Below are 14,685 nucleotides of genomic sequence, written 5' to 3'. Positions count from 1 at the left end.
ATATGGTTCAGTCAAGTTGGTCCTTTTTGTCAAATCTGTTAGAAATTGAATATTGTACAATTAAAACAATAAAAAAAACAAAAGAAATAGTGAGTGAGGGACATCATTGACTGTCTCATTTGCATATCACTGAGTTGTGCATATCACTGTTTTGTGAAAAATAAGCAAAACTTCAAAAAAGTATAACTTTCTTATTTTACATCCGATTTTGATGAAATTTTAGGCGTTACGCTAGTTTGATTTTTGTCTATTTATTCAAATCAACATTTTTCTTGGGACGACTTGACCTTTAATTTGAAACTATTTCACTGTTGGTAAATAAACAGCTGAATAAGACCAGCACGGCAATGGCTGACAACAGTGATTGCAACATTATGGGTTAAAACATTCACACAGAATAACGCAGGATACTGTACGGTGGTGACACATTGATAGGGGGGCGCTCATCTTATATCGTGTAGTCAAACTCCATGTCTGCATCCTTGAGTTTGTCAGGTAAGAGTTTGTTCATCTTATCGTTCATGTGAACCGTGAAGTAGTATCGCCAAAAACCAACCCGATCCTCTGAAAAAAAAATCAAGAAAATATGATTATGCTGCAGCATAGTGCATACATCTTTATAAAAGAGGTGTATTATTACCCGGTGGGGCAGTCAAATATATTGCTGTACACACCCGTGATGCAAAACACGCATTTAAAGGGGGTTTTTTCGGTTTTGGATGCGGACCGCGCGTGCAAGATGCTCAATCCAGTAGACCAGTGCTATGGTTACAGTAGAAGTCCAACAGAAATGTACTGGGATTTTTAAAGACTTGTGTTTCTGTGTTGCTATTTTATAAAACAAATAATGCACTTGCTCTGTCATGTGTAAAAGCAAATGCAGTGAAAGCTCAGTATCTTCAGAGGGTGCACTCTGGGCAATTGTCCCTCAGTGGTGCACCTATCTAAAGAAACCTAGCATACACAGCATTTCCACTTATCTGTATGTAATATTTGTTATAAAGTATACCAGTGACTGCCCAGAAGGGGGAGCAAGGGACCAATACCCCTTTTATATTTTTAAACTGCCCTTTGAACATAAATATATGTTTAAAAATAATAAAAAATAATAGTAATAATATATGAATTTATAGAGTGCAGAAACTAGTCCATAAAGTTTATATTCTACTGCATTATTTAGGACTCCTAAAAAGCTTATTTAAATAGATGTGTTTTGAGCTTTTATTTAAAGTTGTTCTATGGATGGTGCTTTCCTAACCTGCTAACTTCTGTATGTATCAACATACAGTGCGCCCCACAAAAAAAAGGAAAACGGTTTTCAGAAAAAGATTTAAGCATTGAATATCTTTTTTACTATGCATTTTATACTTATGGTAACAGCAGAATTTCTTCTTTAATTTGAGACCAACAGCTTTGCGAATTATTCATGCATGGCAGATTACACACACAGAGCTGCCAAGTAGTACGATTTTTCCGTATTTCATACGGAAATCAATTTAAAATACGGCAGTACGCTTTTTCATGATAAAATACGGGAAAAAACAAATTAGAGAAGAAAAGGTATTCCGTGTGTTGCTGCCCTCTACGTTCAATGAGTTATGCTTTCATCAAGGCTTTCCGATTAGAATTTTCGATATCCTGGCTAATCAATGCGGGTGACAAGTTCCGAGCGCACGCACGTAGTTTACAAGCGCAAAGCAGCGGCTCAAATCGCGATATTTTGCGACTGGTAAATACGTCTGTAAGGATGATGACGTCATCCAAGATGGCAACTTACGTTGACCGACGGAAGGATCGAAGATGACGATGTTTCGATCATAATTTGAAACGAATTAGCCGTAACTGCGGTCTAAGGTACGATATTTCTGAATTTCATACATTTTTCCGTAAATATGGATGCAATTTCTTTTTCATAATGTGATATTTTATGATTTTATGTGCAAAAAAACGATCGGAAAAAAAACCAGGTTACCGTCGAATGTTAGATCTAACGTTACTGCTAATACGTTGTCTGTACGTACGGGCCTCCAAATTCTTCAGTCTATGTATTGGTGAGTCAGCCAACGCAGTTCAGCGGAACAACCAAAATCTAGACTGAAGCTTTCGGTCTCGTGTGCGACGGTGTGGGGCGCAAAATAATGTAAGAAGTGATCGAACTTTGCCATTATGCATGCATATTTATCTCATGGTAAAAATACAGATTTTTTGGTCAAAATACTGATTTTGGGGGATAAGAATACTGAAAATGCAAAATACAACTTGGCAGCTCTGCACACAATAAATATTTGCAGAGAAACTTGCATCTGAATCCACTCTCACTTCAGGGAACAGTGACAGAAACTTTACAAAGATTACAAGGGAATGCTAATGAGCCAATGGTCAAATAAGCATGGTTGTCCTATTATGAATCAAATTCAAAGTTGTATTGTTCATAAATGCATGAAGTGTTTGTCTCATATTGGCAGGGTTCCCAAAGAAATTTGAAAACAGAATTCCATGACTTTTCCATGACTAAATTGCTGCTTTTCATGACTAGCTTTCTGGCACGGTTTCCAAAATCAGACACAGCAGAGTATAATTAAGTATGAGAGAACTTTGCGAGACACGACAAAATGGAAAGCTGCCATAGCCACGAGGTAAATGCAATTCCATGACTTTTTACAATTTTTCCAAATTCCCTGACTTTTCCCCGACTTTCCAGGACCACAAAGTTTTCCAGGATTTTCCATGACCGTGGGAACCCTGATTGGGCATGAAAATACAGAAAAAATCAAACTGTATGATGATGTAAATAAAACATCAGAATATGTGCAAAGCGATTGGAGAGCAAGCAAGAAGAACATTTCCAAATGACTTACCTTTTCTGTTATAAAGCGGTTCATCATCCCAATAGTTGTTTATAGCTTTGATCGCTCTTTCACCGAGAGGTTTGTCAAGGAAATTGGCAACCTGAATCACCGCCGCTGGAAAATCCTGTGATAGAAAATACAAATACATGTAATAATAATGTCTCATTTACCCAGGTACACACTTTGGTGCGAATGAACTGTCCTCCCAGCAGTTCATAACCTTATCATTGGGAGAAGTTTGGAGAAAATCATGATGGGTGGTGAAAAGAAAAAGAGCCTTTCTGTGCTCAACAAAATACGATGCTGATGATGAGTGATGACTGATGATGGTGAGCACGATGATGATGATGATTATGATGATTATGATGATGATGGTGATGATGAGCATGATGAGGATGATGATGATGATGATTATGATGGTGATGATGAGTGATGACTGATGATGATGAGCACGATGATGATGATGATGATTATGATGATGATGATTGATGATGATGGTGATGATGATGAGCATGATGAGGATGATCATGGTGATGATGAGTGATGACTGATGATGATGAGCATGATGAGGATGATGATGGTGATGATGAGCATGATGAGGATGATAATGATGATGATGATTATGATGGTGATGATGATGATGAGTGATGACTGATGATGATGAGCACGATGATGATGATGATAATGATTGATGATGATGATGATGATTATGATGATGATGATGAGCATGATGAGGATGATGATGATGATTATGATGGTGAGGATGATAATGATGATGATTATGATGGTGATGATGGTGATGATGGTGATGATGATGAGCATGATGAGGATGATGAGGATGATGATGATGATGATTATGATGATGATGGTGATGATGAGTGATGACTGATGATGATGAGCACGATGATGATAATGATGATTATGATGATGATGGTGATGATGATGATGAGGATGATGAGGATGATGAGGATGATGATGATGATGATGATGGTGATGATGATGAGCATGATGAGGATGATGATGGTGATGATGAGTGATGACTGATGATGATGAGCACGATGATGATGATGATAATGATGATTATGATGATGATGGTGATGATGATGATGATTATGATGATGGTGATGATGATGATGATGATGATGATGATGATGATGGTGATGATGAGGAGGACCATGACAGTGCATGGCAATGATGATCATTGTTTGATGATAATAATGATGATAATTCACAACATTAGCACATACAGCACCATCTTGCAACATGGAAAGTCTGTATAATTTGTTTTTTCTCTCTAATTTATCTTTAATCTGTATGATTTTGAAACATATCAATCTAAACAATTTGCAGAGCAACATTTTATCTCTGAAAATTCAAAGAACAAAATTCTCAATAAAGCTAGCAATAAGTTAATGAAAATCAGATTAATATAATAATAATAGCAGTATTTATAAAGCGCCTTTTGCCTGGGGATCCAAAGCGCTGCTCTTATTACCCTGGCTTTAGCTCAAGCTACCATCACTGGCGCTCAGCGCATGCAAGGAATTAATCCTGCTGGGTACCATTCACTTCACCTGGGTCGAGTGCAGCACTGTGCGGATAAAATTCTTGCTGAAGGAAAACAAGCCATGGTTAGGATTCGAACCCACGACCCTCTGTTTGAAAGGTGAGAGTCAGAACCACTAGACCACAACGCGTCAAATCTAGAGGATTATGCTATAGGACTTAGGACTTACAGAACCAAGTCTTACCTTTTTAACATCTTCATATTTCAAGAAGAGAACATTCTCGTGATGTCTATTCTTCCAGAATGTCAGAACGTGATCAAAGTAAGAGCCGTATCCCACTGAGAAAAAAGACATAAAGAAAGAAAGACTAGAAATTTGATTCATCATGAGAACTTATCTTTTATTTTTTTTATGTAACTTTTATAGTGGAATTTGATGTAAATGATTTGTATGTTGATGATTTATCAATAAAAACATAAATAAAAAAAAGTAGGTGGTCTGAAATCCGTTTTCATGCAAAGTAATTACTCAATAATAATAATTATAATATGCAATATAGTAAATTAAGAGGCTTTTTTTTATAGGAGATCGAGCACACTGATCTTAAACAAATAGGAGTAATGCCGAAAATTTGTTAAACAAAATATGCAATATGTTTCTAAGCGCGGCATACTATTATCCCAGCTTTAAGGGGCTTTCACAATCGCCCTTGCGATCATTTGGTCACAATATATGTCGCACAATATAACGGTTGTAAGCAATTGCACCAGTAAATGTGAAAGGGGCTTTAGCATGGCTACTTTTATCAACTGCTCAAATTTCTTCCTACCGGGCCAGTACCCATTTACTACACCTGGATGGAGAGTGGCAATTCCAAGCAAAAGTGGACATTTTCCAAAATCTTGTTTTGGCTCTATTTCAAATCTAGATCAAAATTTTTTATTAAAACTCATATATATGGAATTTTATGAATAAAAATAGGGGGTTCCTGGTTAGCCTCAATGAATACCACTATGTCTTAGGCATCTCCTTATAGGAGAATCAAAACCATACAAAAAATTATATATATAAACATATATACCACAAATGACTAATTTTTTACTTGCATTCAAAGAGTGGATTGACTATAACTCACATTTGTTGTTGACGAATCTGTAGAAGAATTGGTTGAAAGTTCCCTTGTAATGCACCATACGAACGGTACGATGGAAGTCATAGAATGAGCACATGACATCCTTAGGGTTTCTAGCTATGTATATCACCTGAGAGAAAGAGAGAGAGAGACAGAGAGAGTGACCCATACGAACGGTATGGTGGAAGTCATAGAATGAGCACATGACATCCTTAGGGTTTCTAGCTATGTATATCACCTGAGAGAAAGAGAGACAGAGAGAGTGACCCATACGAACAGTACAATGGAAGTAATAATAAAATAATAATACATAAAATTTATATAGCGCACTTTCCATCTTGATTAGATGCTCAAGGCGCTTCAGAGCAGAACAACAAAAACTATTCACATATACATGTCTGAACAATAAGGCAATGTCTATCAAAAAACACTTTTATACTGGTATGTTTTCAGGTTGCCCTTGAAGGTTGTCACTGAAGTCTGGGTTTTCAAACTGTGTGGGAGAGAATTCCATAGGCTAGGTCCTGCGAGCAAAGGCCCGCTCCCTGCATGATTTCTTAGCAACTGGAATTTGTAAGAGATTAGATGATGAGGAACGTAAATTTCTTGAGGGTTGGTAATGATGCATCAAAGAGCTATTATAACTGGGGGAAGTTCCATTGACTGTATGAAGTCATAGAATGAGCACATCACATCCTCAAGGTTTCTAGCTATGTATTTCACCTGAGAGAGAGAGAAAGACAGTATACAAATGATGCATAGGTTAGAGTGGATCAGTAGGAACTGTGTGCACAAGGTTTAGACCATAATGCCAAAGTTACCGCGTGCACACAGTTCCACTGACCCACGAAAGAAACCCATGCATCATCTGTTGTATATAGAATGGAAATAATTTATTGAATAAAATACAAAAGTCAATGACTAATTCAATTTACCGGACGCATTATTTTTTTTTACCGGACGCATTATTTTTTTTTACCGGACGCATGATTTATTTACCGGATGCATGAAAATTCCAAAATGTAATGCAGACACTTTGATAACCCTGGACAACATAAATATGGGCTTAACTGGATAATATGTTGGCACAAAGGCATTGTTATACCAAAAATGCAAAATACAGCTTTGCATTGACAAGATCTTGAGCCAGCCTCCGTCCTCCAATAGCTGTGTGTGTATGCCCGGGCCGCGCCGGGGGCCAGCGCTTGCAGCTGCCTGGGCCTGCAGTGCAGTGGAGATTTGGCTGTGCACAGCCAGCCCAGGGCAGTAGATCTAACATTAGATCGTATGTCTGGACTTCTCAACTAACAAGACAAGTATGCGGGCAGTTTTTACCCCAATGACAATTACGGTACCGTATTTGTACTTACAGATCATTTTGCAAACTTTATTTGATTCATTCTGCCTTGATCGAAAATTCAAAATTTTGACGTAAACAAGCGTAACAGTACATGCGCGATGACATCACAATGACCTTTTCGGGCGATAGCTTGTTTACAGTGGATATCGTTTTGATTATCGGGATATCGTTCGTGCAGCCCAGTAAAAATTCTTGCATAGCTCTCAACCAATCAGATTGCAGGGATTTTCTCATCCATTCTATAATAATAATGAACCATATGAACGGTATGGTGGAAGTCGTAGAATGAACACATTACATCTACATCCATACGGTTTCTCGCTATGTACATGTACATGTATATCACCTCAGTGGGGGAGAGAGGGGAAGAGAGAGATCTATATGTATTTCACCCACATGAAGATTAAACAAGATTTCTGCATGCATTCAATAATAATATTCAAATAGCCATGCTTTCTGTTTTCACATATTGCATAATTTCACTGAATGAATTCTACATTCATATCTTCAGAAGATCTTGTTTACAGTACTTGCACAGCAGTACAGTTGGAATGGGAGATGTGGTTTGATATAACATGGAGACGGTAGATCTTTGATCGTTCCTAGTCAAGGACTACATGTAGGTCCTTCTAGGAAACCAATGACCTTTGACATTCTATGAAATTAATGACCTTTGACCTTACCTTGCACTGCTTCTTCTGTACTCCTTGTGGTAGTAGTTGGAATAGGTGTGATTTGATAACACGGTGATGGTAGATCTTTGATAGTCTCTAGTCCAGGACTAGGACCTTCTAGGAAACCAATGACCTTTGACATTCTATGAAATTAATGACCTTTGACCTTACCTTGCACTGCTTCTCCTGTACTCCTTGTGGTAGTAGTTGGAATGGGAGATGTGATTTGATATAACGTGGCGACGGGAGATCTTTGATCGTCTCTAGTCCAGGACTAGGTCCTTCTAGGAAAGGGATGGCATCTTCGACGGTCTCCAAGCTGATACTGGTTTCCTGGAGATTGCCTCCTTGGAGCAGGAGATAGATCAGGTCTTGGACCCACACTCCTGAGAATAAAACAAATGAAGTTTTAATATTGTATGTTCTTGATTGTGGAGAATGTGGAGTGTTAAGATTTGGGGGTTCATTCATTCATTCATCCATTCATTCATTTATGCATCAATCTATTCAATCATTTACTGTTTTTTTCATGTTTGCGATGTCACATTATGATGCATTAGAAAATTTACACAAATATTATGTAAAAGTACTGAATAAGACAATGTAAAAAACAAAATGAACAAGTGTGCTGCAAAATAAGCTGGATTTTTTTTTGTTTGACAACTTTTTTTCTCCCCTTGAAGCCTAGTGAATGCACATTCCATGTTCTATGTACATTATTGCATTGTATGCATTTTAAAGCATTCTTTTTATGTGAATATAGAACAACTTTTAGAGCAAATATGATCTTTAACACACCATTCTCCCTCTGATAATGACCTGATAGCTCATTTTTATTTTATTTCTGCATTTATATAGAATGAGAGAAAAAAGATAGCGAGCGAGGGAGAGCGTTGCATTTTTTTTAAAGGGTGGTATGATGAAATACCAAACACAGTTTCCTTGGGGTTTCTAATGTTCAAGTCAGAAGTAGTATGGTCAGTTAGACTCAAGCATACATGACCTTGCAGTATGGAGAGAAATTACAAACCTTTCCTGTGTCTGATTATAATACAGAGATGGAAACTTCATCTTGCTTTCAGGACATTATTTTATAATCATTTTTTGTGGGGCGGGGGGGAAGGGGTGGGTTAATTGATGATCAGTACCCAGTTTGCAGTAATAATAATAGCTGGATTTTAATGGAGCTTTTTTGTCTGAGGATACAAACTCTGCTGATATTACCCCGGCTTTACAGCTGCACTACCTAGGCCCTCAAGCATTCAGGGAATTTCTTACTGAAAGAAAACACGCCATGGCCGGGACTCGAACCCATGTCCCAAGAGAGTTATAACCACTAGACCATGACGTCCCCACATAGCGAATTTGGAATAATTGTCACTTAGCTCATTTACTATTTGTCTGATCTCCAGTTTGGCTATACATGTACATGTAGCCACTTTGTGACTATTCACTACATGTAGGTCTAACACCATTTTATAGACCATATACATGTACATGTAAGTGTATTTTTTAATTTGACGACAAAAAGACAAATTGGAAAATAGAAAGACTGGGGATTAGACTATACGGGTATCAAATCAACTGCAGTACATCAAACAGCAATTACACAACATAGATTTTAATAGCGAATGTGACATACATGTACATGTAGATTATCTGACCAAATGCCTGTAGACAATGTGAAAATGATCTGGACATTTCTGCTTTCTTTCACCATAAAATTATGTACATGCACGCTTCTATACCATAGCTCATTTGCTAAAGTACATATTAAAAGCTTATAACACTAAAAAGAAACAGCTCTGACTTACATGTAATACCTAAATACAGTTATAATTTTCTTGTTTTTGTATAAAAATAAGAAAAAAAATGTATTTCACATCTGAAAACATATGTTCCTGTACACAATGAACTACTAGTAACCACCTGTACACACAACATGTACATGTATGTACATACAGTATGCATACCATAGATTTTCACCCCAAAACATTAATGTACTGTTCGTATAAAGCCTCTAAACTGCATCTGGGTACAATGTAATTAAAATTAACTGGATGCCAATTAAGACATTAGTGGCAGTAATACACAGGCCAACATGCATTCCCATGAATGTCAATAACGGCCACTGTACTATACTGATGACATTAGTGCTACTATATGAAGAATTATAAGCAGTACTACTGCAACTTGACACCCATTGCTGTTTCCAAATTCTCTCTAGCTCTCTCTTTTACCTCTCACTCTCTCTCTTCTATTTCTCTTACCCTCTCTCGTCATTAGGTTCTTAAACTAAACTGAACTGAAATTGCCAATTAGTTTCTCCTTTTTTGTTCTCTCTCTCCCTTTCTTTATTTCTCTTCCCCCTCTCTCATCGCTAGGTTCTTATTCCTAAACTGAACTGAAATTGCCCATTTGTATGAAAATTAGTTTTGAATTGAGAATCAATTGAAAACCATAATGAGAACTGAGGAGTCAAGTCTATGAATATAATGAATACAAATATCATACAAATCATTCTACAGATCTATTCAAAAAGCAAAGGTTGAGACCAACATTAAAAAAAAGGAGGGGGGGGGGGGGGTGAAAAGGGGTATTAAAAACTATGCTCAACTGAAACAGCAAGCTTTGTATACTAGTCTTTGCATGGAGACACACTTGTTAATAATAATAATAATTCAATAGTGCCTAACAAAGTGTCTCTAAGCGTTTTACATCGCAAAAACCTAATTACTTAATATAAAACTAAACTCACTTATCAACTACCTTACATTTACTAAACATCCAACGAAACTACCTAATACTAACTTAACTCCGGACATATTAACTGCAAAAAAATAATTACAAATTACAAACAGGGTCTGTGCCTGCAGACTACTCTCCCTTCATCATCCTAATTTCATTCTCCTTCCACTTAAAGGGGAAGTTCACCCTGACAAAAAGTTTATTGTAAAAATAGCAGCAGAAAAAAGAATAAAAAATATTGCCGAAGGTTTGAGAAAAATTCATCAAATAATTTAAAAGTTATTAGAATTTCAATTATTTGATTTGTGACGTCATATGCGAGCAGCATTCCTACATAGCGAATGGTAAAAAATCAATGAAATGTCATTTTCTCAGAAAATTGAAAATGTTTTTCACGTTAACTTTTGTATATCAATAGACAAATCATTTCACACCCGATCATGAAAAGAAAACAAAATTAAGTCATCAGGAACCATACAAAATTTGAAATTCATACATTTTATATTACATAACACATGGGGCAGCTGCTCGTTTATGACGTCACAAATCCCAAATTTTGAACTCTAAGAACTTTCTTACCCTTTAACAGATTTTCCTCAAACCATCACCAATATTTTTTCTGCTATTTTTACGACAAAGTTTTCTTCAGGGTGAACTTCCCCTTTAAACTCTATGATAGAATAATCTATTCCTTGACATGGGCCATTTATTATCAGTCATAAATCAAGCTGAACTATGAATCTTTACCAATTGGCAGTTCTAATTACATGGAGGATCAGGGCTGTTTTGCCTTCGAAATACTCAGAAGTGCACTGGAAATTCAAAAAGGAGCACTTGGAATTCCCATTCATTGCAATGTTAAAGCTTTATTCAACGATGCATATTTCAGTAAGGTGTGAAAAGTAGCTTTCAATAAAATATGTATTTTTTTGCCTGCATCTACATGTAGGGCACCCTATACAAAGCTTAACCATATGAGAGCTAATGGATCTTTTTGCACACACTTCTATGTGACACGCACAAAGACTATTATCCCTATTAATACATGCACTTGCCCCCCCCCCCATCTTCTATATTCAGTTACACTTCCTAATTCTGAAGGTTCTTTATTTCAAAGATTCGTAATTCCGAAACACGTAAATTGCCTATACCTCTATGTTCGTTAATCCGAAAACGTAAAAGGGTTCGTTAATCCGAACATTTGTGGCATCATTTCGAAGGTTCAATAATCTGAAAACGAAATAATGTTTGATGTTCCGAAGGTTCGTTAATCCGACAAAAAAAAAAAGGTTCGTTAGTCTAAAAACGAAATAAGGTTCGTTAATCATTTCGTTTTTGGTCTAACGAACCTTCAGAATTACCATCCTCACTTCGTTTTCGAGTAACAAACCTTCAGAATTACGAACCTCATTTCGTTTTCGGACTAACTAACCTTCGGAATTACGAACCCTCGGAATAACAAATCTTCGGAATAACCAAGCTTGGGAATTACGAATGTATGCACTAAATTCTATCTTTTCTAAATCTTAATCATGTTCTTCTCCCATCCATCATCCTCATCTCATTCTCCTTTCACCTGAACTCTTTGACAAAAAATTGATTCTTTGACAATCAGGTACTATTAGCGGTCAATAAATCAAACATGATTTTTTTTTGTATAAATGATACCAATAATAACTACATTACAATTCATACCAATCTCCCAAAGTTCCTCTCTCTATCTAGAGTTTGTCACTCTCATTTTTATCATCATTCTCTGCCCCCCCCCCCCCCCCCCCCCCCTCTCTCTCTCTCTATCTTTCTTTGCTTCTTTATCCAGAATCTTTGTCCATCTTTCTTTTCTTTCCCTCCCTCTATCTCCGCTCTCTCTCCTATTCCAAACACCGCCCATTAAATTGATATTATAATTGCAATTAGGTTCAATTCTGTATTTACATGGACTAGATTCTACATGTACATGTAAATATCTGCAACTTATAAAATGAGACAACAAAATCAGAGAGAAAAAGGTAAATCTGAACATATCAATAAATTTATATAAACCTCAACAAAGTCAAACATAATAAATGTACATGTACAGTATGCAATATAGATGGGTGTCGTGTATGGCATGCAGATAGCCTAAGTCAAATGAAGTAGGTACTAGGTCTAGGCCCCTATCATCATCAAACTTACTTAACTTAACAACTTACCCCCCCCCCCCTCCTCATGAGCAGATCATTGTTAAAAAAAATTGCCAATAAACATTAAATATTCAAGTATTAAGTTAACTTTTAATATGTTATAAATCTAATAAATTTCTCTGAACCATAACACAATACATGCATGTAACACTTCATAATTTATAGACGTAGATAAATCTGACACTCAGTGACTGAAAAAATGCAATGTATGTTCAACACAATGCTATCTAAATAAGATGTAAAACAATTGCCTACGTGAAACATGCATACAATTGCGTGCATTAGCCATTTACAATTGCATGCATTAGCGCATACAGGACGGCATCATCATACACACACAGACACCGGCACCTCGCACATGCACGCGAACGTTAAAAACATCAAGCAGACTCGAAGGTTTCGCATCACACAAACTCACCGGCACGGGGATATGACAAAATCCACACATCATCCGGCCTTACGGGAAATTCTATTATATCTTGAATCTTTCCCCTACAGAATGGCGGCAGACGGACCCCATCGACGACATAATAATGCATAAAATCATCCTCGAATTCCAATTTGCTGGGAGATTCGGGGGACGATGCTTGCGCCATGTTTACATCTCGGTGCCTCAGTACAGTAGACGTCTTACCAGACGTTTCTTTGTTAGCCATGTAGGTACGTATAGCAAGCGGCCTATGGAGCTGCATGTCTTCGCACCCGTTGAAAATTGGCACGAGGCTGATGTTGAGTCTATAAATGGAGAATGGATGCCTCATAGAGACAATTCGGCATCTCTTTTTTTTTCTTCAGAATTATCATACCCCCATCATCTTATCGTATTAATTCCAAATTACATGCAACATTCTTGTTGATTTTAATTGAATTGAATAGAATAACTTTTGTCCATAAAGAATTTTTTTTTCACTGGTTAACACACATGAACGAAATGTTATCACCACTTCCTAATATTTCCTGATATATATTAATTTTCCTAATCCATCAAATTATAAATTTATTATACACTGTTTCACTTTGCTTACCCCCCCCCCCCCCTCTCTCCTTAATCTCCTTCCCTTCTGTCCCCAATGCTTCTTTTTTTCTCTCTCCCTCTCTCTATCATGTTATCTCTCTTTGTATTGTCCTTTTACCCCCCCCCCCCTCAACTGACTCCTTTTTATCCTTTATACCTCAAAAACAACCATTTTGACATTTCTTGTACAGCTACATATAGATGGTTTGAATAAAAATGAATAAAACAGCTGTTTTTGACTCGCCGTAGAGCAAATGTTACTCGGAGGTACTACTATCAAATCCTTCCACCTGACTCCACCCCCCACCCCGGCCACACCTTCTCTATCACTGTTACCCCCCGCCCCCTCCTCCATCACCTTGTCTTCATCCATCCTCTGAACTCACTACTCTCTTTCATTATATTTCTCCCTCTCATTCCCTTTCTCCTCCTGTCTGCCATGCCCCCCCCCCCCCCCATCCCGCCTTAACTTCTATATGTAGGACTTATATATATTTCTCTACATCTGTGTTTAAGGCGAATTTCTTTGTCTTTTTCAATGTTCGCAATGCGCCTTAACGCCCTCTACCTTCGACCTAACGTCTAAATGTGCATTATGACATAATAACCCATTCATAGACTTCGCCCTTTCATAGAATGTGTGTGTATATATATATATATATATATATATATATATATATATATATATATACATATATAAATAATATATTATATCATAAATCATTATTTCTAAGTGCTCATCTCTATCTTCTATGGAATCTTCAAATTAATATTGCTAAGTATTGCTTAGGAGGCAGGATCAAGAGAATATATAGCTTTCAGACAATTTCTTAAAATTTTATTTTCAGCATAACAAAAGATAACAAAAAAAATTGTATTGAATACTAATAGCTATTTTAACTGTATAATCACATTCCATTCATATAGTGTGTCTATATATTTTCATTTGTACCCAAAATCTGGCAGAAAAAGCAATTACAATTTCTTCCTTTACATCTGTGATGTTACGAAATCACACATTAATAACTTCAATAGATATTAATAAATACATCAAATGTCTATGTCTATTGCAATGTGTATATTTTCTTCCTATTTTCATATTGATAAATTAATTACTGAACAAGAAATAAATTGTATGTATATACAAATAAATACATAAATATGGTAATAAATACATAAATAAATACTCAATAAATAAGTAAATACCATGCAAAAT

General features: G+C 36.5%; 1 protein-coding gene across 1 annotated transcript; it reads right to left on the bottom strand.

Annotated features, from left to right (window-relative positions):
• Positions 1 to 224: 224 nt before the first annotated feature.
• On the bottom strand, positions 225 to 13,228 carry LOC121405989 (sulfotransferase 4A1-like). Its single transcript, XM_041596984.1, has 6 exons — positions 12,873 to 13,228; positions 7,695 to 7,909; positions 5,493 to 5,619; positions 4,601 to 4,695; positions 2,859 to 2,973; positions 225 to 564 (listed from the first exon to the last, which is right to left on the bottom strand). Exons 1-6 carry the CDS (start codon positions 13,213 to 13,215, stop codon positions 449 to 451), a joined length of 1,011 nt encoding a protein of 336 aa, XP_041452918.1. The 5' UTR covers positions 13,216 to 13,228; the 3' UTR covers positions 225 to 448.
• Positions 13,229 to 14,685: the final 1,457 nt, after the last annotated feature.

Source organism: Lytechinus variegatus, chromosome 19 (genome assembly GCF_018143015.1).
Source record: "Lytechinus variegatus isolate NC3 chromosome 19, Lvar_3.0, whole genome shotgun sequence".
In the NCBI taxonomy this organism is placed as follows: Eukaryota; Metazoa; Echinodermata; class Echinoidea; order Temnopleuroida; family Toxopneustidae; genus Lytechinus; species Lytechinus variegatus.
This window is presented reverse-complemented; position numbering and strand designations above follow the sequence as displayed.